Source organism: Zeus faber (assembly GCF_960531495.2).
Source record: "Zeus faber genome assembly, chromosome: 5".
Classification (NCBI taxonomy): Eukaryota; Metazoa; Chordata; class Actinopteri; order Zeiformes; family Zeidae; genus Zeus; species Zeus faber.
In genome coordinates, this window is record NC_137192.1 from 3,425,624 (window position 1) to 3,448,755 (window position 23,132).

General features: G+C 43.9%; 1 protein-coding gene across 1 annotated transcript in view; it reads right to left on the bottom strand.

Annotated features, from left to right (window-relative positions):
- Positions 1–18,245: 18,245 nt before the first annotated feature.
- nampt2 (nicotinamide phosphoribosyltransferase 2) overlaps positions 18,246–23,132 on the bottom strand; it is a 41,293-nt gene continuing 36,406 nt past the window's right edge. Inside the window, exons 10-11 of the mRNA XM_080000798.1 lie at positions 22,139–22,264; positions 18,246–19,532 (exon numbers count right to left, since the gene is read on the bottom strand). Coding sequence (XP_079856924.1) covers positions 19,362–19,532; positions 22,139–22,264 — 297 coding nt within the window. The 3' untranslated portion in view covers positions 18,246–19,361. The remainder of the gene's footprint in view (positions 19,533–22,138; positions 22,265–23,132) is intronic.

Here is a 23,132-nt window from a genome sequence, read left to right on the forward strand (position 1 = left end):
TTGAATGTGGGTGGGAGGAGATTAACTTGAATGCAGAAGAGTGTGGAGATAAACGGAAAGAGGAGGTTAGGGCTGTGAGAGGGGCAGCCACCTGCTGTAGCCTCGGATGAACCTCCGATAGAAGTTGGCAAAACCGAGGAAGCGCTGGAGTTGTTTGCGGGAGTCCGGGGCCAGGTGGTGACGGTGGAGACCTTGGTGGAGTCCATCTGGATGGTCCCCCTCCCTACGACATACCCTAGGAAGGAGACGGACGGGGCGTGAAACTCACACTTCTCTGCCTTCACAAAGAGTGAGTTCTCCAGGAGGCGCTGCAGGACTGTCTGGACGTGGTGGACGTGCTCAGCTTGGGATCGGGAGAAGATCAGGACGTCATCGAGGTACAAGAAGACGAATTTGTTGAGCATGTCCCGGAGCACGTCATTGACCAGGGCCTGGAAGACGGCAGGGGCGTTGGTGAGGCCAAAGGGCATCACCAGATATTCGTAGTGACCGGAGGGAGTGTTGAACGTCGTCTTCCATTCGTCCCCCTCTCGATCCCGGACCAGATGGTAGGCGTTGCGTAGGTCGAGCTTGGTGAACACTGTGGTCCAGGAGTTCGAAGGCTGCTGAGATGAGGGGCAGGGGATAGTGGTTCTTGACCGTCATGTTGTTGAGACCACGATAGTCAATACAGGGGCGAAGCGACTTGTCCTTCTTCTCCATGAAGAAGAAGCCATCCCCCGCCGGGGACGAGGAGGGACGGATGATGCCTGCCGCCAAAGCGTCGTTAATATAGGTGTCTATGGCCTCCGGGGCGGACAGGGAGTACAGGCGGCCTCTGTGGGGGGTGGAGCCGGGCTGGAGGTCGATGGCAATATCGTATGGCCTGTGAGGGGGAAGGGATGTCGCCTTGGCATTGCTGAAGACCTTCCTGCAGTCGAGGTACTTGGCGGGGACCCCCAACATGTCGAGTGCGGAGCTGGAGCTGGTGGGTGGCTGAGGTGCGGCGGCTTGCTTCAGGCAGACCTTGTGGCATGCAGAACTCCATCCCAGAATAGCCCCTGTGGTCCAGTCGAGGTGTGGGTTGTGACGCCAGAGCCAGGGGAACCCCAGGAGGAGAGGGTGACGAGGTGAGTGCAGGATGCAGAACTGTATCGTCTCGTGGTGGTTGCCGGACAGGAGCATGCGGATGGGCACCGTCTGATGGGTGACTGTCCCAAGGAGGCGGCCATCCAGGGCAGTGGCAGGAACCGGAGAAGGCAGGAGAACTCGACCAACACCCAGCTGCCGTGCTAGGTTATTGCGGATGATGTTAACATCGGAACCAGAGTCAATAAGTATGGCGAGGGACTGTGAGCATTGGGGCAGCAGCAGCCGAGCCTGGCACAGGGGGCGTAGATTGGAGGAGGGTTTGGAGGTGTTGCTCACCAGGACCTCCTCTCTCACTGGCGAGCCCGGCCCTTTTACCGGACACCCGGAGATGTAGTGTCCAGCTAGACCGCAGTAGAGGCAAAGGTTCCCCACCCGGCGTCTCTCCTTCTCCTCCGGGGTGAGGCTGGCCCGTCAACCTGCATGGGAGAGGCCTCACTCGTGGGTTGACGGGCTGGAAGAACTGGCTGCCCAGAGGAACCTGGAAGACGGGTTGCTGAAGGCGGGGCTCCACTTACCTCTGACGCCTCTCTCACTGCCGGGCCTTGATGCGTCAGGCAATACAGGAAGCAAGCTCAACGATGCCATCGAGAGAGGTGGGCAGGTCGTAGGAAACTAGCTCATCCTTCACGTACTCTCCTAATCCTATCAGGAACACGTCAATCTGGGCTGCCAGGTTCCACTCGCCCAGTCGAGCCTGGGTGCGGAAGTCGATTGTGTAATTGACCACGGAGCGGGACCCTTGACTGAGACCCAGGAGACCACCAGCAGCATCTGGACCCCGTTATGTCACCCCGAACACCTTGCGAAGCTCGGCGGCGAAGGCGTGGAAGGAGGAGCAGGCTGGTGTGCGTCGTTCCCACTCGGCCGTTCCCCATAGCCGAGCGCGGCCCGTCAGGTGGTTTACGGTGAACGCCACCCAGGCATCCTCGGATGCGAAGGTGTGGGGCTGCAGAGCGAAGAGGATGGAACAGTTCGTGATGAACGGACTACAGTCGTCTGGATGAACTGACCGAGAGCGATGGCGAGCTGCTGAACCTGGGCGGCTAGCGTGGCGAGCCCTTGCTCCTGATTAGCCGCTGCTAGCTGAACGTCCGCTGAGGTGGAGGCTAGGACCGCCTCCTGGTGTTGGAGCTGTGACTCCACCCTTCCCAGGCATGCCAGCGACTCAGGGTTGTGTGCTGGGTCCATTGTTGGCCAGATTGTACTGTAAAGGGTGTGCTTGGGACCCAATTGCAGCACAAAGACAGGCAGGGATATTTGGTAATGTATTTTATTTTATTAATTTGAATGCAGAAGAGTGTGGAGATAAACGGAAAGAGGATTCAAGGGCAGCAATATGACAACAGGATGCAAGCATCCCAGAATAACACCCCAAAATCACACCATAAAATGACAAATGTGGGATGGACAACCATCCCAAAAAGAGAGGGGTTAAAGGGGGCCTCAAACTGATAGCAATGGAAGTTAGTGAAGTCATAGTGGAGAAAGAATTGGTATGTCTGAATGATGGAAGAGTAAAAAGTGTAACTGGTGTGGTTAGGACCCAATTGCAGCACAAAGACAGGCAGGGATATTTGGTAATGTCTTTTATTTGTAGAGCAGAAGGCAGGGCAGGCAGGATACGTCGTCGGGGACAGGCAGGTTCGATAACGGGGAGCGCAGACAGAAGACAGGCGGGGGGGGGGGCAGGCAGGATACGTGGTCGGAGCGAGGCAGAGTCGGTAGCGGGGAATCAATCCGGAGAATCCTGGAGAGTCTGGTGCAAGCATCTAAAACAATCTGGCAATGGGTGACTGGTGAGAGAGGCGATATATAGTGGCTTGATTGCTGATTGGGAACAGCCGTGTGCGCAGGTGAATGGAGTTGGGCTAATGAGACAGGTGAAGCTAGATGGTAGGGGTAGTGAAGGTAGATGAAAGCAGAGATCATGACAAAAAGGATAAATGTTAACAAGAGATAACGGTTGTGCTAGATCTAATGATTTAGCAGGAATTAACACTTGGCTTTGGCCATTTGGTTGCAACCTGAAAAACCAGAGGCCATCTTCACTCTTCTGTTGCCATGGAGCATCAAGGGCAGGGGATGACCAACTCCCAGACTAGGAGTATTAGCAGTACTATCCACATATAACTGCATCTGGAATGGTCTTATAGAAGGCATAATGGGTGCAGTTTGAGTTTGGAGACTGGTTGTCAGTTGTTTGCTGCTTGGTCTGATCAGCCAACTGTTTTGCAAACAAGGCTCCTGATCACAAACAGCCTTGCAGTAATTACGGCCTGAGCACCAAGTGGTGCGGAGGCCCTATTGAAATGCAAGGAATAGTTAGGGCCCGAGCACCAAGCGATGTAAAGGCCCTACTGAAATGCAATTATTAGGGCATGAGCACTTTCATTGCATTGAAAAGTGCACTGAAAGAGCAAAGAACCTATTGTTTTTGTAGAGATGGTTTTGTTTTGTAATAGGGTTCAAACTCCAAAGGGGTAGAACCCTCTTATTTTTCAACTGGTATATTAGGGTTCCAACCGGGTTCAAACAGTAAGGGTAGAACTTTATTGTTTTTCTGTTTATCATTATTTGTTCACTTATGCTGCGCCTCAAATTTCCATGAGCTGGAACAAGCTAGAAACATGGAATTTGGCCCAATAACTGGAAATGAAGGGTGAGTGCTCCCCATGAAACATAAGCCCAATCAACCAGATGGTGGTGCTGTAATCAAGGCCCAAAACGCCATTTTTGGAAGGCCACGCTCCTCACACTGTGACTCAGATTGACTTGAAATTTGACATACAAATCCAGCTCAATGTGCTCTACAAAAAAGCAAAAGTTCACCATAATGGATTATTTGCGTGTCAAATCTATGACCAACCAACCAACATCACATTATGCAAATTAGCAATACATCCATCATGGCAGACTGTTATGGTCAAAGAGGCATTTGGATTTTGACTGTATCAACATCAAATTTGCTATACACCATTGCAGAATTGAGAGACAATTCTATTTTAAATTAGCAAGATTGGTTGAAAAACATGCCCTCCATCAATCAAAATATCTTTGCACAGGGCGAGGCTTAACAGGAAATTGGTCATAACCCAAGTCTGTCTGAGAGCAATCCTGATTAAACTCAGAGGAGACATCCCACATCATGTCCTGAATGTACACACCAAATATAGTTCAAATCAGATGAAAGATTCAAGATTCAAGATTCAAGAGGTTTGTTCGTCACATACATATACATACTTTCATACATATATGCAGTGAAATGTAATGCAACGCACCCGGTGATTACACATAATATGTCCTTACTGAAATGCTGCGTACATTGTAATGATACAAGTGTGTGATTGGTCTCACTCATTCTTGAACAGAATTAAACTAGCTGAGGTGACTTTACTTGGTTTGCTGCTTGTTGCTGCTTGTGGCTTTCATTTTGGCGATTGAGCTGCTTCCTTCTGTTGAGTGCAAAAAGGTTTGAACCCTTGAATTGCCACTTCTAGCTATGTTGAGGGCCCGAGCACGAAAGGCCATGGCCCAATGGTCCCCGGCCCTGAAAGTGTGAGGAACCTATATTTTTTTGTAGAGATTATAATTATTATTATTATTATTATTATTATTATTATTATTGGTCCAGCCTCAAAAGAGAGGGAGCCATATTGTTTTTGTTAATGAAAAACTTATGCCAGTGGTGTGTGGATCTTATAGCTCCGCTGTACTCACAGACAAGATTAATATAATGCGTATTTGTATGCGTATTTTAATAATTTAGTAAAATAATGTATTTTGTGACATCGCAGCAACGCGCGTGCAAACACAAACGACGAGTCACACAGGTCACATTATAGCATTGTAGTCTAGTGGTCAACAACCGGGTCCTCATCAAGACGCGGCACGTGTAGATGGGACTGACGTCAGAACTTTATGAATGTCATGGATTCGAAACACCCACAGACAATCTGAATAAGATGTGTATTTGGGGCAGTTCCAACATGGCATCGGTAGAGTTTCATCCAAATTGGTTCAGTATTGTGAAAGTAGTTTGTGATCATGCATGCTACAACGGAAAAATTGTTGTGCGCAGGTGCGAGTTGGCGGAGTACACAGATCACGTGAGTCAATAACTCACGTGATGTAATTTTAGCCATAATCATGCAACCCTACTTTCAAAATGATTATCGCCTTTAGTTGTGGCATAGTCAACCCGCCCACAGCCGCAAACTCCGCCCGATCATAGAATTACGCTGTAACCAGGTCAGAACAAATTAACTTCTGCAATCACAAAACACACTGGAACAGAGAGCCAAAGGACGCTCATCCATTGAACTTTGAGGAAGAGCTGACTACCCTGGACCCTGCATATTGCTGCCTGCAGCTATATTTATTAATAGGGATAGGGATCCAGCGTAGGGATCCAATAAGTCCAATAGGGATCCACCCTGCAGGCTAGCAAACAAATTTGACCCCAAGTATTCAGCTGGTACTGCATGACTGGCATGCCACTATTCGTAAACAAAATGAACGAGATGAGATTTAGAGTAAGACGCTTTATGACGTCATCAGATTATTTTTTAGAAATGTGCAGGTTCTGATTCAGAATGTCCATTGTCCATGTCTAGTTTGTGATCTAGACTCCGTCACTCTGTAGTGGTTCGACATTACAATCTATGCATTTACATGTATATTTATGTACTTTCTTACCTGGTGGATGTCTGTAGATCTGTTTGATTGATATGTTATTTCTTTCGTCCCCATTACTTTAATTTAAAAATAGAAGCCGTGCAATGGTAATTGCTCCCAGAAATATCACCACGTCGTTCATATTTCATGGAGACCTAGCTTATTGAAAATGTAATCCAAGTCCAATCCAAATGTAGTCCAAAGTCAACAATAATATACATAAATTCAACTGCTATTGTAAATCTCCATAAATACATAAACCTACGTAAATCATCATCATCAATCATAATGGACGCATGCGAGACACGTTCATTTAAAGTAAAAAAATTTCAAAAAAATTGAAGAAATGTCATGTACAAACAATTTCCTACAGCTAAACGTAGCAGATTTAAATGAAAAGACAGAAAGTGTTAAGTACTGAAGTTCTTCCATCATAATTCTCATGACAAATAATCTTAAAGTTCCATAAATGTTCTCTGCATTACAATATAGACAAGTAATCTATAAAACTGAATTTTCCAATTGTACATATTAACAGAAAAATACATTAAAGTCGTAATTACAACTAACATGTAAATATTATATTTATAAAATAAAATGTATTTATTATTATTGGTATGAAAATAATTGCAAGCTGACAATGCAAAGAGTGGAGGTGAGAAGGCGGATGAATTCAAGTACTTGGGGTCAACCATCCAAAGCAGTGGAGAGTGCAGGAGAGAGGTGAAGAAGAGAGTACAGGCAGGGTGGAGTGGGTTGAGAAGAGTGTCCGGAGTGATCTGTGACAGAAGGGTTCCAGCAAGAGTGAAGGGGAAGGTCTACAGGACGGTAGTGAGACCAGCTATGTTGTACGGTTTAGAGGCGGTGGCACTGACAAAAAGGCAGGTGGCTGAACTGGAGGTGGCAGAGTTGAGGATGTTGAGTATTTCATTGGGAGTGACAAGGATGAACAGGATTAAGAAGGAGTACATTAGAGGGACAGCTCAGGTTGGACAGTTTGGTGGAAAAGTGAGAGAGGCCAGACTGAGATGGTTTGGACACGTGTGTTGGAGAGATAAGAGTTACATTGGGAGAATGATGCTGAGGAAGGAGCTGTCAGGCAAGAGGAAAAGAGGAAGACCATATGGATGTGGTGAGGGAAGACATGCAGGCGGTTGGTGTAAGGGTGGAAGATGCGCAGAACAGAAGGTATTGGAGACAGATGATCCACTGTGGAGACCCCTAACAGGAGCAGCCGAAAGAAGATGAAGGTATGAAAATAATTGCAAAGTAAGTTTTTGTTAATGTTCCAGATAATCAGCTGAAAATCGAAGAATATAAAGAAGTCATTGTCCAAAAATCACAGTCACAATATTAAAATAAAAGTACTGAAGAAAAATACTGTGAAAAAAACATTAATTGATAAACTTTCAGTTTAAGTGTTGATTCCCCATACGTATCGGTGTTGAGAGGCTAATTTCATCAGGATGATTTACAATTTGGAGAACAAATAAACAAGTTCAAGTTCAAGGTCAAGTTCGAGAGATTATTTATCACATACTGTACATATACATACGGTCATACATATATGCAGTAAAATGTCATGACACCCGGTGATTACGCACAATAAGCTCTTTAAGCTCTAAAAATCCTAAAAATACTAAAATGTGTGTAATCGACACGAGGTTCTCACGCAGGCAGCCGTAAGGGGCAGCACCACAATCGTGATTCTGGGTTCTATGATTATATAATATAATTAATTGTCTGTGTTGTATTACATATACTGTACATTTAAATCTTCCTAAATGAAACTTACCTTAACTTACCTCCAGCACTTACCTCACAGAGTAGAAGTCCTGGCGCAATTCAAACTATTAGAAGACATTAAAACTTGGAATATGTCTTGAGAGAGGGTTAGTGCCAAACAATGTGCTGCTGATGAGTTTAACAGCAGCTCTTAAGAACAAGATCCAAAATGTTTGCACAGGACACACAATGAACTAAGCAATGTTTTAATTGACAGAAGAAATGTTTATCAGGATATTATTATTATAAAAGTCTGGTAGAATAAACAATAATGTTCCAGGAAGAGATTATATTGCAATAACAGAATTGCCATCAAGACAAACTATGCAATACAATAATACAACATTCCGAATAGTGTATGCTGAGCCGTTTACTGGCTGCACTAATGTAGATCACTATGACTCTGCAGTGTATAATATAGCTATGCCAGTTGATAGAGCACTTAAGAAATACCTGTTCAATAATAATCATGCATGTTTATTAACTATTGACTTGATTAACTAGAGAAGGTGAATCATTTCTTCATTTACCCTTCTTAAGATGGCTTAGTTTGTGTAATACATCAAAAATGTCAAAACTGTAACACGTCCCTAAAACGAATAAACTCACCCCGTGTATTGCTGCCTGCAGCAATATCAATTATTATTATTCGATATACAGTATATCGTGATAATAATCGACATCAATCAATATAAAAAAACATTGTGATAACATCCAGCCCTACTTAAAAGCCCTTATTTGTGTAGTGATAAACATTGTTGCATTGTGGTGGTTTGATAGCCTACCTTAGTTTCCATCCTACACAGGAAGTTAGGAGGCATCATTCCTGCTGTAGATTCCGACAGTAGTCTCTAGTTATATCTCGTTCCGAAGTCCCAAATTTACTTAATCCGTCAATTGATATGTATAATGTCTAAAAAAAATAAAATTAAAAAACGTGAAATGACATTGAAGCTGCTGTCTGACAACATGGCTAACTTCAACCCAGTCCAATATCAAAAGTACAACTACAATTTATTGTTAATGTTTTAAAATACTTACTATTAGTTTCTCTTAGGTTATTCATATATTATAATTTTGTAGCACAGCCTTTGGGATTTGCAACGCACAATTCACTACACACTCTGTTAGTATGAGCATTTGATTAATTTTTTGGTAAATACTATATTAATAAATGCTAATTTTTCATTCCCAAACATTAGATTACCTTCCTACATAAATTAGTTTAAACAACTTCTAATATAGAAATGAGTAATTATCAATATATAATTAAAAATAAACATGCAAAAGACATAATATAAGAGTGTAACTTAATGTGTCATTTAACAAGTAATATCCACTTTTTATCATATGTAAGGTGAAATCCATGCATCTAATATTTGGAGCAAATTTACTGTTTAAATAAAGTTATTTCAAGTTTGAATGGGAAGAAAAAACACATCAGTGTCAGTTACTCAAGAAATAAGGCCAAGCCAAACATACGTGGTGATATAGTCATAATCATGAAATAATGATTAACAAGTCATTATTAACTTCATTGTTGTTGTGGATGGTTTATTTAAGTCATCGTTGTCTCTCACATTAGAGCGCCATGGAGAGCCGGGCACAAGCAGCCGAGAAGTGAGAGGAGGCAGTGGGCAATGTAGCTCCAGGCTGCCCAGGACAGGAACAATCAGTTGCTGCTGGAGGTGAGACCGGTGTATTGAAGAGCCCTGTGCTGCGTTCAATGAAACTCAAAAAATGGACAATAAAAAAATGTAAAACACAAGAAAAGGAAATTTTCACCATTAATGGGGTGTCCCACCATGTTGCTGCGAGGCCAGGACCGTTATCTCGGCAAATTCAGGCCCGAACGATCGGCCAATTCTTTGCACTTAGGAGGTCAGTATTCAACAGCAACAACTCCAACAGAATGGGGCATCGGGGCCGAGGAGTAGTATAGACTGAGAGTTACTGCAGTTATGTAACTACAGTTCTATGAAGGAGGCGTAACCCGTAAGAGGCAGTCAATTCAGCAAGACTGATAGGGGGCCAGTGGGGTAAAAACTCTAAGGGGCTATGCCTCTACATAGAACTGTTGTTACATAACTGCAGTAACTCTAGTTCTGTGTCAGGGGGCTCCACCCCTTAGGGGCCATGCTCCTAATGATGTACTAGGGGCGGTGACCCCCGATTTTAAACTCCTCGCTGGACCCTAACACGCCCCAAGTGCATAACAGTCCAGGGTGAAGGCTGAAGCAGCCAAAGTGACGCAATCTATGCACACCACGACCCTGGCAATCCATAGTGCTCCACTAAAGGGCCAATGGGAAGCAACTAACACCACACACACTGTATACACAGAGAAAGTGTTAGTCACTAAACACAGGCAACACTACTGAAATCTGAGTGGCCCATGGAAAAAGAATATTCCCTGTGGCAGACGAAGGGGCGTGGTTAAACCACGTCTGCAAGTTACGGGGCTGGCTTGGCCCCGGGAGACTTTCCATGACCGCTGTGCCATGCACCGTCAGCCTGGAGAGGGCCGTGTGAACACGCCCACTCCGATGATACGGCCTCTGTCTCAAAATGTGCCTCAGGCTGAACAGCAGCATGTCCCACGATGGCCCCTTGGAAGCGGCACATGCCCAGAGGTGGGGTGACGCGAACAGCCCCCAGTTTTACCATCTCCTCATGTGATAGAGAGCTGAAGGTCCTGCCTCACAGCGGGCAGCGCTAAAGCCGCTTGAAAAACCTCAGCAGAGAAGTAGGAGGTGATAAACCTTTATTTCTTTCACGAAAGGAGGTCTTGACACTCCCTTTATACGGGATGGAGCGTGAGGCTGCTTGCTTAAATGTATGCTTATAATAAAAGCATAGACCAAAGGAGGGCTCAGAGCTCCCTGTGTATGGGGGGGGGGGAGTCTGGGGCCGCTTGCTCTGAACGCCAAGTGCGCCATGGACGTGAGGCGGCAGTTACGGCTGTAAAGCTAGTTTCATGCTGCACGGCGTCACAGGTGGGCAACACTGTCTTACCCTGGGTAGGCCGCGCTATAGCATGGTGGCTCCTGTGCACAGTCCGTCCCGGAGCCTCCTGCATAATAGCACAAGAGCGATAAAAAGAGAGCCTAACCCTAACCCTAACCCTGATGTCAGACGAAGAATACTATTTATTTCATTTTTTTTGTTAAACCTGTCCGCATGCTTGGCATACAACACAGAGTATTTGTATGCCATTGCATCTAGGACAGAGTTAGTCTGCAAGTGGAGTTCAAGTTCTCAACCTGCAATGACACTTTTTATTCGTTCTTTAATCATTAAGAACTGCTTGCAACAACTCTGTCCTGTAGACGACCTGTAGGACAAGAGCACAGCTTTTTGTTACACAGAACCGCCACCAATCCCTTTCTTTGGAGAACGATCTTACCATGTTTTGGTCTTTAAACAACTACTCACTACTCCGAGACGGGGGAATCCCCACAGGTTAAACAAATAAACATAGAACCAAACAGCAACATTTAAATGGAAAAACATCAACATAGAACCTGAACCTACACATAGAACATGTATCAATAAAATAGAGTTAATTAAGTCCAGGAAAACTGGAACAGCAATTTGCACGTGGCCTCTTCCTGTCCTAGTTATGGCAGTAAATGATGGAGGAAAGGAAAGGGATGTCACCTAGTAGGGTGTTGGGGTTGTGTTCAAAGCAGGTGCTGGTGGTCGTGTGTGTGTGTGTGTGTGTGTGTGTGTGTGTGTGTGTGTGTGTGTGTGTGTGTGTGTGTGTGTGTGTGTGTGTGTGTGTGTGTGTGTGTGTGTGTGTGTGTGTGTGTGTGTGTGTGTGTGTTGGAGAAATTCTCCTGCGTGGTTGGTGAGGTTAATCTGCCTGCTACAACAAAACAAAACTGAGAGTATTAAAGATATTTATTCTGCAGAATAAAGAGAAAGATTCAGAGCTGCTCCAGAGCAGTGTTCTGATCAGTCTACGCCTACTACTGACCAAGACAGTTTTATACCAAAGAGAGGTTGTGTGCCATTGGTCAGATGTCATTTACAAGACTGTGCCCCTCAATTGTCTCCCTGGGTGTTACCCTCAAACAGTGATTTCACAGGTACAATCAAAACTCCGGTCACAGACGCAATCCTACTATCCCTTACAATGCTCTTTCAAGCTCCCCTGGGGTTATCCTTATCTCCATACAAGGTTGAATGAGGATGAAATGTGATCTGGTTCTTCAATATTGCAATTGACATTGTAGAGAAAGTCTCTTTTCGTAAACTCTAGGGGGCTTCTTAAAAACCCAGAGGCAATGTTTTAAACCCATGAACATACAAAAGGCTATTGTCCTCATTCAAATAGTTGATCATATGCATTTTTCTCTCACCGTGTGTGTGTGTGTGTGTGTATGTGTGTGTATGTGTGTGTGTGTGTGTGTGTGTGTGTGTGTGTGTGTGTGTGTGTGTGTGTGTGTGTGTGTGTGTGTGTGTGTGTGTGTGTGTGTGTGTGTGTGTGTGTGCGTGCCCATGAGATGTGTACGTGTGATGTATCCACCGGTGAGTGTAAGGGACTTGTCCCAATTGGTTCTGGTGTATGAGGTCGGTATTATATCATAGGTCCTCCAAACTTGGAGAAAGAGCCCGAACCCCCCTAGCCACCTCTATGACTGCAGGGAAGCCCAGAGCACCCTGCTCGCAGCCACAGACCCCAAGAGCTGGAAGTCCACAGAGCAACACCCACCAGTTCCAGAGAGCGCAAGGAGACCCTACACCCCTGAGGCGCACACATGCAGCCCACCTCCACATGCAGGCACAAGACACAGCCACAGGCGCAGAACGCAGGCCACATACACCAGGCACAGACAGCAGGCCCGTAGGCAGGTCGTGTGCCGACACACCCCGCCTGAACCGCCTGCGCGAGGGCGCGGCCCGCCTCAACACAGCCGGCCAGATGCCCCATCTAGCCGCAAGCCCCAAGCACCCATCCATGTAGCTGAGTGCGCAGGACACCTGAATGTCACAACTTTGTAGAAAAAAAACATGGGTGGTTTATTGACCGTTGAAGGCAAAAACACACTCTCCCTCACATTTGAAGAGGGGGGAATCGTCACCGAAATGACTAGTGCCGTGTCAACCATATCCGCCGGGTGGTCGACGAAATCTGCGCTTCCCCTGGTTAGTGGGGATGGCCGAGCGATGGAGAGGCTGGTGGAGAGATGACCAGACTGGTGGAGTGATGGAGAGGCTGGCGAATGTTTATGTGGTGCGATTATGTGCAGTGGAATGTGCCAGGAGTAGGAGGAAGAGCAGTCTACCCTTCCGTTGCCGTCAGACCGTGAGGAATTTTGAATGGGATTGATTGGGACTACAGATGAAAGACCGGCGGCGACGTGACGGCAGTGTATATTAGAAATTCCCATACAAATATACAGTATATGAGAGGTGGATTGTGCCACGGATTACCTACCGAAGGAGACTGCTGTGTGACATTTATCTGAGAAGAGAGGATTTTTAGGTCACCGTCCCAAGCATGACTCAAACATGTAACTTGAGTCTCTTTTCTTTCCATTGAACTGATGATTACCCTAACATTAACCCTAACCCTAAAAACGTAATATGTGTCTATTTTGTATTTTTTTAATTATAATAACCATCACAACACAATATGAAAACATGCTTTGCGTCCAACACTTATTTTGGAATGACATACATAATTTTGATTTAAGTATGTTGCATTACACATGTCTAGTATTTTGTAACAACCTAAACTTCTTGGAATTCAGTGAGTTATGATAGCTGTAAGGGCGGATAGACCATTTCCCACAAGGACTAGAACATCTGTAAAATAAAAAGTATTTTTGTCAATATACTGTACCAACAAATGGGACAATTTATGTAGGCCTATTAGATTACAAAATAATCTGGACATATGTACATAGTACATAAGTCACATCACATATGTGTCAGTCACATAGAACATAAGTCACGCCTCTTAGTCAAGTAGGATTATGAGGCCACTAGCCACATCAAATGTTTAGTTATTGCATCCTTATGATTCTTACCAGATTTATATCTCAACTATTGATGCACAAATAGTTAAGTATTTAATAATATAAGTTAATATTTTGTGTTATTAAATAAATAGTCCCTTGCACATTTGTCAACAATCTGCATCCTCAGCCTACTGTATTGCAATCTTATATTCAAACATTAACTCATACACAAATTGTCAAAAAATGTTCAAAAGACGACAGTGTCGATATTTCGGCCTAAACTTTATTGCTAAAATCGAGGAGTCTAAAAAAAGTGGACTTGGGGCGGGTAAAAAACTGGGTCTCGGCTTGGTGCTTATAATGTCGTTGTTAAAAAAACTTAGGCCGATGCCTGTGAAATTATCATGGTCAAAAAGATTCAAGGCCCAGGCCTGTGAAAAAGAAAGCCTGGATCTCGGCCTGGAGCTCTTATCTTATTCTGACCTTCAAAACTTGGAAAAAAAATCATTGGAACTGAACAGAATCTGATGCCTACAAGTTTTATTGTGTATCAGAAAAAACTGACACAACAATAAACTTGAGGTAGGCATCGCGAAACCTGACTGCTTATCTTCCCGTCTTCTCATATATTTATAGTCAAAGCGAGGCGTTTGCTCATTTACATATCTGGCCTCTTTTTGTGTCAGAAAATAATCAAAAATCTGTTTTGAGCCAATCGTAGTCTTAATCCTTTGTTCACTTGTCCTCAAAGTCACTTCTCAGCCAGCCAATCGCAACCTTCATAGCCAAACACCCTCCCTCTCTCGCAAAGGGCGTTACTTGTAATTTTCCAAAAGCAGCTGGCTTCCAAAAAAACAAGAAGACAGGTTCTGCTGACTCTGCAGTCACGGCTTGTCCCTTAAATCACATTTTAGTATTTTTAGAGCTTATAGAGCTTATTGTGCATAATGACCGGGTGTCATGACATTTCACTGCATATATGTATGACCGTATGTATATGTATGTGACAAATAATCTCTTGGACTTGAACTGACCTCTGTGATAATTTTCTTAAATCTTTTTTGGAGAGTTTTGGCATCCTCTATTGATCATACGATGTACTACACGTTGGCTCTATCTGGTGGTTATAAGGTGTATTAAATTTCAAAGGGATTTATTTTATACATTCAATTTGCTTATCGCATCGGATTTAGTATAACATATAGTAGGTTTTTCATGTGGGGTAACTAATTTAACTGTAACAGGTTACTAATTAACCACAGCATTCCCCCTTTGTGACTTCTAAAGTCACGTCCTAACCAAAAATAACAAGGATTAATAAAAGATGATAAGTAGTAACACTGGTTATGCTGGATATCATGTGGATTGTACATGGTTACAATGAGCATGCAGAATATGTTTGAAAACAAGCGGTACATAAATGTACCTGTAAGTGAGTGTATAATTAAACTACTGTAGCGAATATACAATGAAACACAACAAACGTAGTGAGTATAAAAAATGTATAACACAACAACTGAGGCGAGTATAAGGAACTAAAACATAACACAACTGTGAGGATCAGTGAAGTTATGTGAGAAATATTGGTGTGGGGTTTGCTGTGCATAGAAATTGGAGTGGTCATATTTGGTTATGAGAAAAAACTGTATATACACACGATAATATTTGTGATGGATAAAAATATGTAAAAATATATTGTACGTGGAATAAACAGAAAAAGTTTACCAAATGACAACCTTCACATAACAGGTACATAAGAAACCAATCATCTGTGGTGGCTTTTTGTCGGTGAAGTTTACAAAGTTCCCCTTCACAGCTGCTGAATCTGCTACAGTCGTTGATTGAGGGTGGAGATCTGCTGGCACAGATTGTTATTGGCAAGAATGAGTCTGGCCACTTGATTTTTGTATAATACCATTTGCCCAAGGCTGGCCCTTACTGCCTGGTTCTGCCGTTGCTCTCAGATGCGTATTTTACGTAGATGGATGGCTGTAGCTGACAAAGACATAGCTGCCACGGTGGCAGGCTGAGCGAAGGACGGGTCTACTGTGGGTGGCACGGCACTGCTGCTGGGACTCCAGGCAGTGGACCTGTTGTAGCCGTCTGCCTTATCGGTCACTTCTCTGGTCGTGTAGTGGTCTTTCAAGTGGGACTGGTAGGGTTGCTTTGACCTGGGCACATTGGCTTAAACACTTGGTTGAGAGACACATTATGACAATATTGTTTGGTCTAGGTCCACAATCGTAAAGGTGGGGTGCGTGGAATAATTCTGTGATTCCCAAAGAGTTATGTTGAATAACCGACTACAATCTCAGCACCTAAAGTAAATGTGTGCACCCTAGGTGCCGGCCCGCCCCCACGCTCACCTAGCAGGTGCCGGCAACAACGCCCCTCTCGAAGCGTCATCGTGCCGCCTGAGAGCGCCAGACGGGGAGCCATGAAGCTGCCTCACTACAACGGAGAGATGTCGCCGGAGACCTACCTCATCCAAGTGCAGTTGGCGGCATATGTCAATAATTGGACTTCAGAAGAAACCGCCATGCAAGTTGTCCTCTCCCTGGATGGAAAAACCATGCAGATCCTCACCAACCTCCAGCCGCAAGAAGTACTCGACTGGCAGACCGTTGAGAGAGCGCTACAGCATCGGTTTGGCCGCCACATCTACGCCGACGACGCACGGGACAAGCTGATCAACGGGTAGAGGAAAGAAAGAGAGAGCCTGGGCGCCTACATCGAGGACCTCCGTCTGTATGTGCGACAGGGCTACCCGACGTTTGACAGCGCGGTGCAGGAAGAGCTCGCCCTTCAAGCTTTCATTTGGAGACTCCGGCCAGAGCGGCTCAGAGAAATATCCGCCTGCACGCCCCGAGATAATTGGCCGAGGTGCTAGCAGAAGCTAAATGGGTTGAACACGTACTGGTTATGAGTGTTAATTTCCCCAGCACGAAGCATTGAGTGCGCCAAGCAGACAGTGCGGAGACCGACAATGACAAGGCAGTCTGCAACAGTGCACCCCAACAACGACTTCGGCGGGGAAACGAGAGGACTGCCAGGCGGCCAACTGGTGGCTGCTACCGATGTGGAGAGCCGGGCCACATCGCACGCTATTGCCCAACGCCGAAGAGCCTAGCACCACAGACAGCGTTAAACTAGAGCGGGGTGGCACAGCGGAGGAACTGCCACCTGTACGAAGCTCCTCCTCTACCAGAGCACACCTGAGGCTCTGATGTCGGGGTCAGGCTCAGGGGCTGTACCTGAACTGCAACCTGAACGGTACACTATGCAGAGCCCTGGTGGATACTGGTTCCACCATTTCCACCGTCCGCCCCGGGACACTGCTAGGCACAACCAACCTGAGACCGCGAGGCTGGGAGCCCACCAAGCGTCTCATCGTGACAGTCACCGGACAACACACCAGAATGCAGGGAAAGAGAGCCCTTCAAGTGACTGTTGCCAACCTTGATATCGGCCATTTCGGGTTGGCCAACATACAAAACGCCTGCATTATCGGGCTGGACTTGCTGATCAAGTGGGGGGCTGTGGTAGATGTGCCCAGAGCCACACCCTATTTGGGTACTGAAGCCATAGCGCTCCACACCATTGGTGAGGATGGACTACGTGTACGAGTCCATTGCATCACTGCCAGAGGTGGTGCAAAAGGCACCGCCCAGCAGATCTGTTGCAGCGCCCTCAATGGAAAGGGCCCCGCCACCTCAACCGTCGTTGATCGAGACCCGGCGAGCCATCGAAGATCTGTACCACAGAAGCTGTGAAGGACTGGATGCAGGCCAGAGAGGTCAGCTGAAAGAGTTCCTGGGCCTGTCTGCTGACATCTTTGCGGCTAGAGACGAGGACTGCACGCACACCAACTTGGTACAGCAGGACATTGAGACCGGCAATGCACGCCCCATCCGCCTCCTCCCTCGTCGCATGCCATTCGCCAAGCGGGCTGCAGCGGAGCAGAAGATCAAAGAGATGGTGGAAGCTGGCATCATCGAACCCTCTACGAAGGCCAGGGTGTCATCAAGACGTGGAACCCCGCGTCCACTGGTGATACCTGCATCACTCAGAAAGGGCCGACTCGACATTCTCATGCCCCTATGCAGCAGTACCAAGTGGGGGCTTCCATGGAGTGGGTGGCCGTGGACATCTTGGGCCCCTACACTCTAGCTTGCTGGTTAGATAGGACCCTTTATTGGTAACGTACATTTTATCCAATTTTATTTTGTAGAGTGACAAAGGTGCTCACAGCAAATGTATCGGAGTAGAAAAATACTTTTTTAAGTAAAAGTCGACAAAAATATAATAACTCAAATAAAGTAAAGAAATGTCTAGTAGGGATGTTTATTTGTTGCTTTACTTGTTGCTGACTGAGCGATCACACAAAGCATTGTGCGGGACATAGGGTTGCATCTTGCCTTCACAATGTATTGTGGGATGAGTAGTGTGCAGTGTTTGATTGAATGTAGTAAGTCATCCTGGGGCTTTCACATTCTATGAGAGCATACTACGGTTTGGACATACTTGACACTAATTTGTTGTACTTAAGTCTGCCATCTTGTACACCTTGACTTGGACTTTATAAGCTTTGGTCAGGATCTTGTCTCAAAGCCCCAAACATTGTATTGTGCTGGTGGCACCAATGAAAATAAAAAAAAGAATGTAGATGGAAACAAACCCAATGAATCCAAAATGGCAACAAATTGTTTGGCTCTGTATCACTCATCCTCAACCAGAGAGAACACAACAGAAATTAGGCAATGCTGTGCTGTAGCTCTGGGATGGTGTATTTTTTTTTATTGTTATTGGAATTCCCAGACATAACCCAGTGGGGATCTTTCTTTTTTCTTTATAACTGTGCGACAAAATACATTTGAATTTCAATCACAGCTCTTCCATCATTATAAACATTCCTACTAATGACATCCACAAGTTTTAATGTTCAAAAATAAAAGACACGACAGGTCGATTATAATTAATATAATCATATTACATTTCAGCTTAAACAATAACTACACGTGTGAAATCAACTCTTTCATACATTTTTTGGAAAAAAATAAAAAGGCCTTAATAGCAATCAGAACCATTTTATTTTAAAGGGAAACAATGACATTTAAATGAAACTTATCAGACTGTTCAATGAATTGCAGAATGCCAAAATCGTATTAAGCTGGGACTGAAGAGGCAATTTTGGAATCTTATATATTTTCTAAATAATTATCACAATGGAAAATAATATTTGCCATTGTTAGTGTGTGTGTGTGTGTGTGTGTTATTTAATTATTTATAAATCAGAAAATAACAACAATGCAGTGCTACAGTAACCTTTGGCAGACATTTTTCCTTTATTTCCCCCACTCAGTGGCTATACAGCGCCCCCTTGTGGGGATTCTGAGGTAATGCTTTATTTATTTGGAGGGCTGGCAAGGCTTCAGTCAATTCTGGACTTCAAGAATGTGTTAATACCAGAAGGTCTGAAAGTGTTAAAATTGTTATTTATCTCCAATAAGCAAATGGAAGGAAAGAGAGAAGAAAGAAAGAAGGAAGTAAAGAAAATAGATTTATGAGATGTGACCCTGAGCTTTTGATTATTGTTGTCCACAACTGTTGGGACCAAAGTGAATCCGACCAATCGAAATCGACCGGCACAGAGCCCTCTCCGGGTGGCCTACCCTAGACGGGCAATGGGAAAGGGGTTGGAAGACTGCTAGAAGAGTTCACCTTCTCCTCTTCCTCCCCATGTGAAAACACTAAAATCCCGACACTCATTCACGAAAGCGGGACGTTGAGGAAGTTCCACCCTCAGAGCAGTCCATTGATGATGTGCAGGGCTTCCGGCTGCTTCTGGTCACAGTTGTGCTCGGCCAGCCGCAACTCCTCCCCTTCGCCCTGGAGCCGAGCGTTCTTCCGGATCTCATCCAGAGTGTAGTCCTGCAGGAGCGAGCCATTCTCAAACACAGTCACCAGCATGTCCTGGGAGGGAGATGAGAGTTCAATTTAATGCTTCTTAGACAGAATATTAAAGAATGATTTTTGGACAAATCATCTCCCTTATTAATAAATAATATAGTATTACAGGTAAGTAAGGTAAGTACTGTACGCAGTATCTGGTACAGGGCAGAGTTAAGTATTAGTATATAGATCTGCCAACCTTGGTAAAATATTTTTAGTATCACAATAGTGTAACAAGATTCAAGATTCAAGATTTTTATTTGTCACATACATATACATACTTCCATACATATATGCAGTGAAATGTAATGCAACGCACCCGGTGATAGCACACAATAAGTCCTAGGAAAAAAATAAAAAATAAAATAAAATAAAAAGTAGAAAATTCCTTTCTAATAGACCGACTAACTGACTCCTAAAACGTAATACAGTAAGTGGAATACATATAGAATAAGATAAAAAATATATAGAATAAAATACAATAAAAAATAAATTGAAATAAAATGGAATAGGTAGAAGGAATATGCCTATGTATATACAGATATGTGCATTTAAAGTGGCATGTGAATTAAAGTGGCATGTGAATGTGAATAGTGTGAGGTAGTGTTTGCGATAATACAGCACAGTATACAACAGTACGGCGCAGCAATACGGCATCACGAACAACCCTGAACAGTGACACAGTATGCGGTACAGTATGCTACATACAGTATAACAGGGAGTCTCTGTGACGTTAGTTACTGAGCTAAATTACTCCATCAGTTATTCACACCGTAGCTGTCTCGTAAAGCTGCTAATCACATCGTATGCAAGCGACCACTGCTAACAATATACAGTATACAAATTCAAATCATTTGGATACACCACTTGAAACAAATCATCTCATAAAGACACCCAACATGTTTACCAACTAGAGATGCACCGATTCCAATTTTCTTGGCTGATATTTAAAAGTCTAACCTATTCCGATTCTAGCCGATGCATTCAATTGTACGCTCATAATAAAACACTGACTATTAAATAACTTTGACATTGTCGTCCGATCATTCTGAGTTTATATCTGTGATCAGAGAAATCAAATTTTCTTATGATTTGGTCTCTTTGGGGATATCTGCTGTACGTCAATGATCAATACATCGAGTGAGCTAATCACACTCACGTGATAGGAGAGCTGCACATACGCACTACACTGCAATTTCAGTTACCACAATAGTGAGTTTGCTGATTGTGTTTGTTATTATTATTGTTCATTATTCACTACGGAACACGAAACTGTACATGAGTTCCAATAAAATAAAATAGAACATAAAACTGTCACCAAGTTCCAGTATAATGAAACCTGTAATTTACCTACTAACCTTTAGTAGGACATAACATACAGTATAACTAACATGGAAATGTCCAGTTCAAACTTCAAATTGAACTCACAAATATACCTTTCTATTATCTTTATATGGTACTTGCCTTTCCAAAACAAATTGCAAAAAAAGTAATAATAATAAATGGCCAACTCTTCTTATTCTCGTTCACTGGAATCAAATATAACAACTCGTTTTACTGAGTGACTCGTCAAGAACTGAGTCTCAAAAAAGAGTTGGACCTTTAATCACAAGCGAAGCTCATGCACTAAGAAGTTGGGCCTTTAATCACAAGCGAAGCTCATGCACTAAGAACAAAACAATAAAAAAAACATAAACAATTTATCTAATCTTCTTTGTTTACCTTGAAGTTCCTCCAAACAGCCGACATTTTCTTTCTTTCGCTCTCTTTTTTGAGCGCCAACTGCGCAACTACTTTACATTATGTTTTATCGGGTTTGAGTATTGGAGCATTTTTACATACACTATATCAGGCGTGTAAATTTGACCGGCACAGAATCGGATATATCTGACACCGTTCAGCCGGTGAAAACCCACCAATTCCTGTCACCGGACGATCGATCCGTACATCTCACATTTTATATGTTAACATTACTGTCACATTTTTTTGCTTATTTCTCCCTCACTTCCCATTTTACCCCAGCAATGCAGTGTGCAGGATAATAAAGTACTGCTGCGCTCAGTGTGCTGCGTATCAGAGGAAGTTGAGTGAGTGAGAGGGAGGGCTTACAGAACCACAGGTCATAGCATCTGGTCCAATCGGAGGTACGTAGTTTAAATATCCAATAAATGTATGGTTATTCTCTCTCTCTCTCTCTCTCTCTCTCTCTCTCTCTCTCTCTCTCTCTCTCTCTCTCTCTCTCTCTCTGGCATTTCGTACCTGCGTACATTGACCAAGAATTGCGTGGTTGGTACACAAAATGCGTGCAGGTTGGCAGGTCTGATATTGGGAAAAACTTGGGTTATAAACTTGATAATTTTATGAACTGTTATTTTAACACTTTTCTCTCGGGCAGACAGCAAGGTAAGTAATAAGGTACTGGAATAAATCTAATCATTACTTTTATTCCACCCAAACCCAGACAGAGAAGTACCAGGATTTCCTTTGACTTCTGACTATTCGATTCATTTTGAAGTCTATGTTTTATAAAATTTTAATCAAAACATTTAGTAAGACTTAAAAAAAAGAAAAGGACTCTCAGACCCCCTGTTAATGTGAGGGTTAAAAAAGAAAACTGTTCAACCCACCTCTTCGGGCTTGCCCTTCCCTCTCTCTACTGTCTCAAGGAAGCCATCTGAGTTTCTCCTCAGTGACAGACGACCCCTCTTTGACCCCTTGGAGGGGTCCGTCACGGGCTGCTTGTACACATCCATCTAGATGAGACAAGGTGAGACAAAGCAAAGCAACTTTCAAGCTATGTTGACCTCTGGGTCGTTTTGGTTTTCGCATTTCTCTCAGTGAGCTCCTTTGAAGTTTTGTCCACAAAATCATCTCTAATGTTTGTAATGGCTTTTAAAACACACACACACACACACACACACACACACACACACACACACACACACACAATATGTTTTGATTGCGTAGTAAACAACATTTAACTCAATATTTCTGATATAAAGAAAGAAAATTTGTATCAAAAAATAGGCATGGCTTAGGATCTGGTCTGTGTAAGTACCGCTAATAAAAACCCTACTCCCACTCTTAAAGATCACGTTTTATTCTCCATACACCTTTCTCAGTCAGTGCCAAATAAAGGCCTAAGTGGATGACCTAAAGTGCAGATCTAAACTAAATAATTTTGGTAATCTATCAAAGCAAATAAAGATCTCCCGGAGGTCCAAAACAAAATCTTAAAAGGCCGGCTCCAGATTTATTTAATTTTTTTGTTTTTTTACAAATAACCTATTTGAGCACAACCCATTCAAAAGTTCAAGCTCTTGTTACAATGGTACCAAGCAAAAAGTGACATGATGATTGTCCAAGCTGCATGGCCACTCACTATGAAATAAAACCCTTTCCTCACACACGTTCTGCCTTTTTGCGACAAATATAGTGAACGAGTCAGCTTTCTGTCCATTTTATATGGGAAAAACCCTCCTGCCTCAAAGCTTTAGTAGGAGTGGTCACAACGCTAACTTTTCCTCGCCATCATTGACATCATTGGGAAAGCAGGGAGTGAAATTGGCTAGAGGTGGCCTTTCAGACAATCGGCAAAATAATAGGGTGGTGAGGATCAAT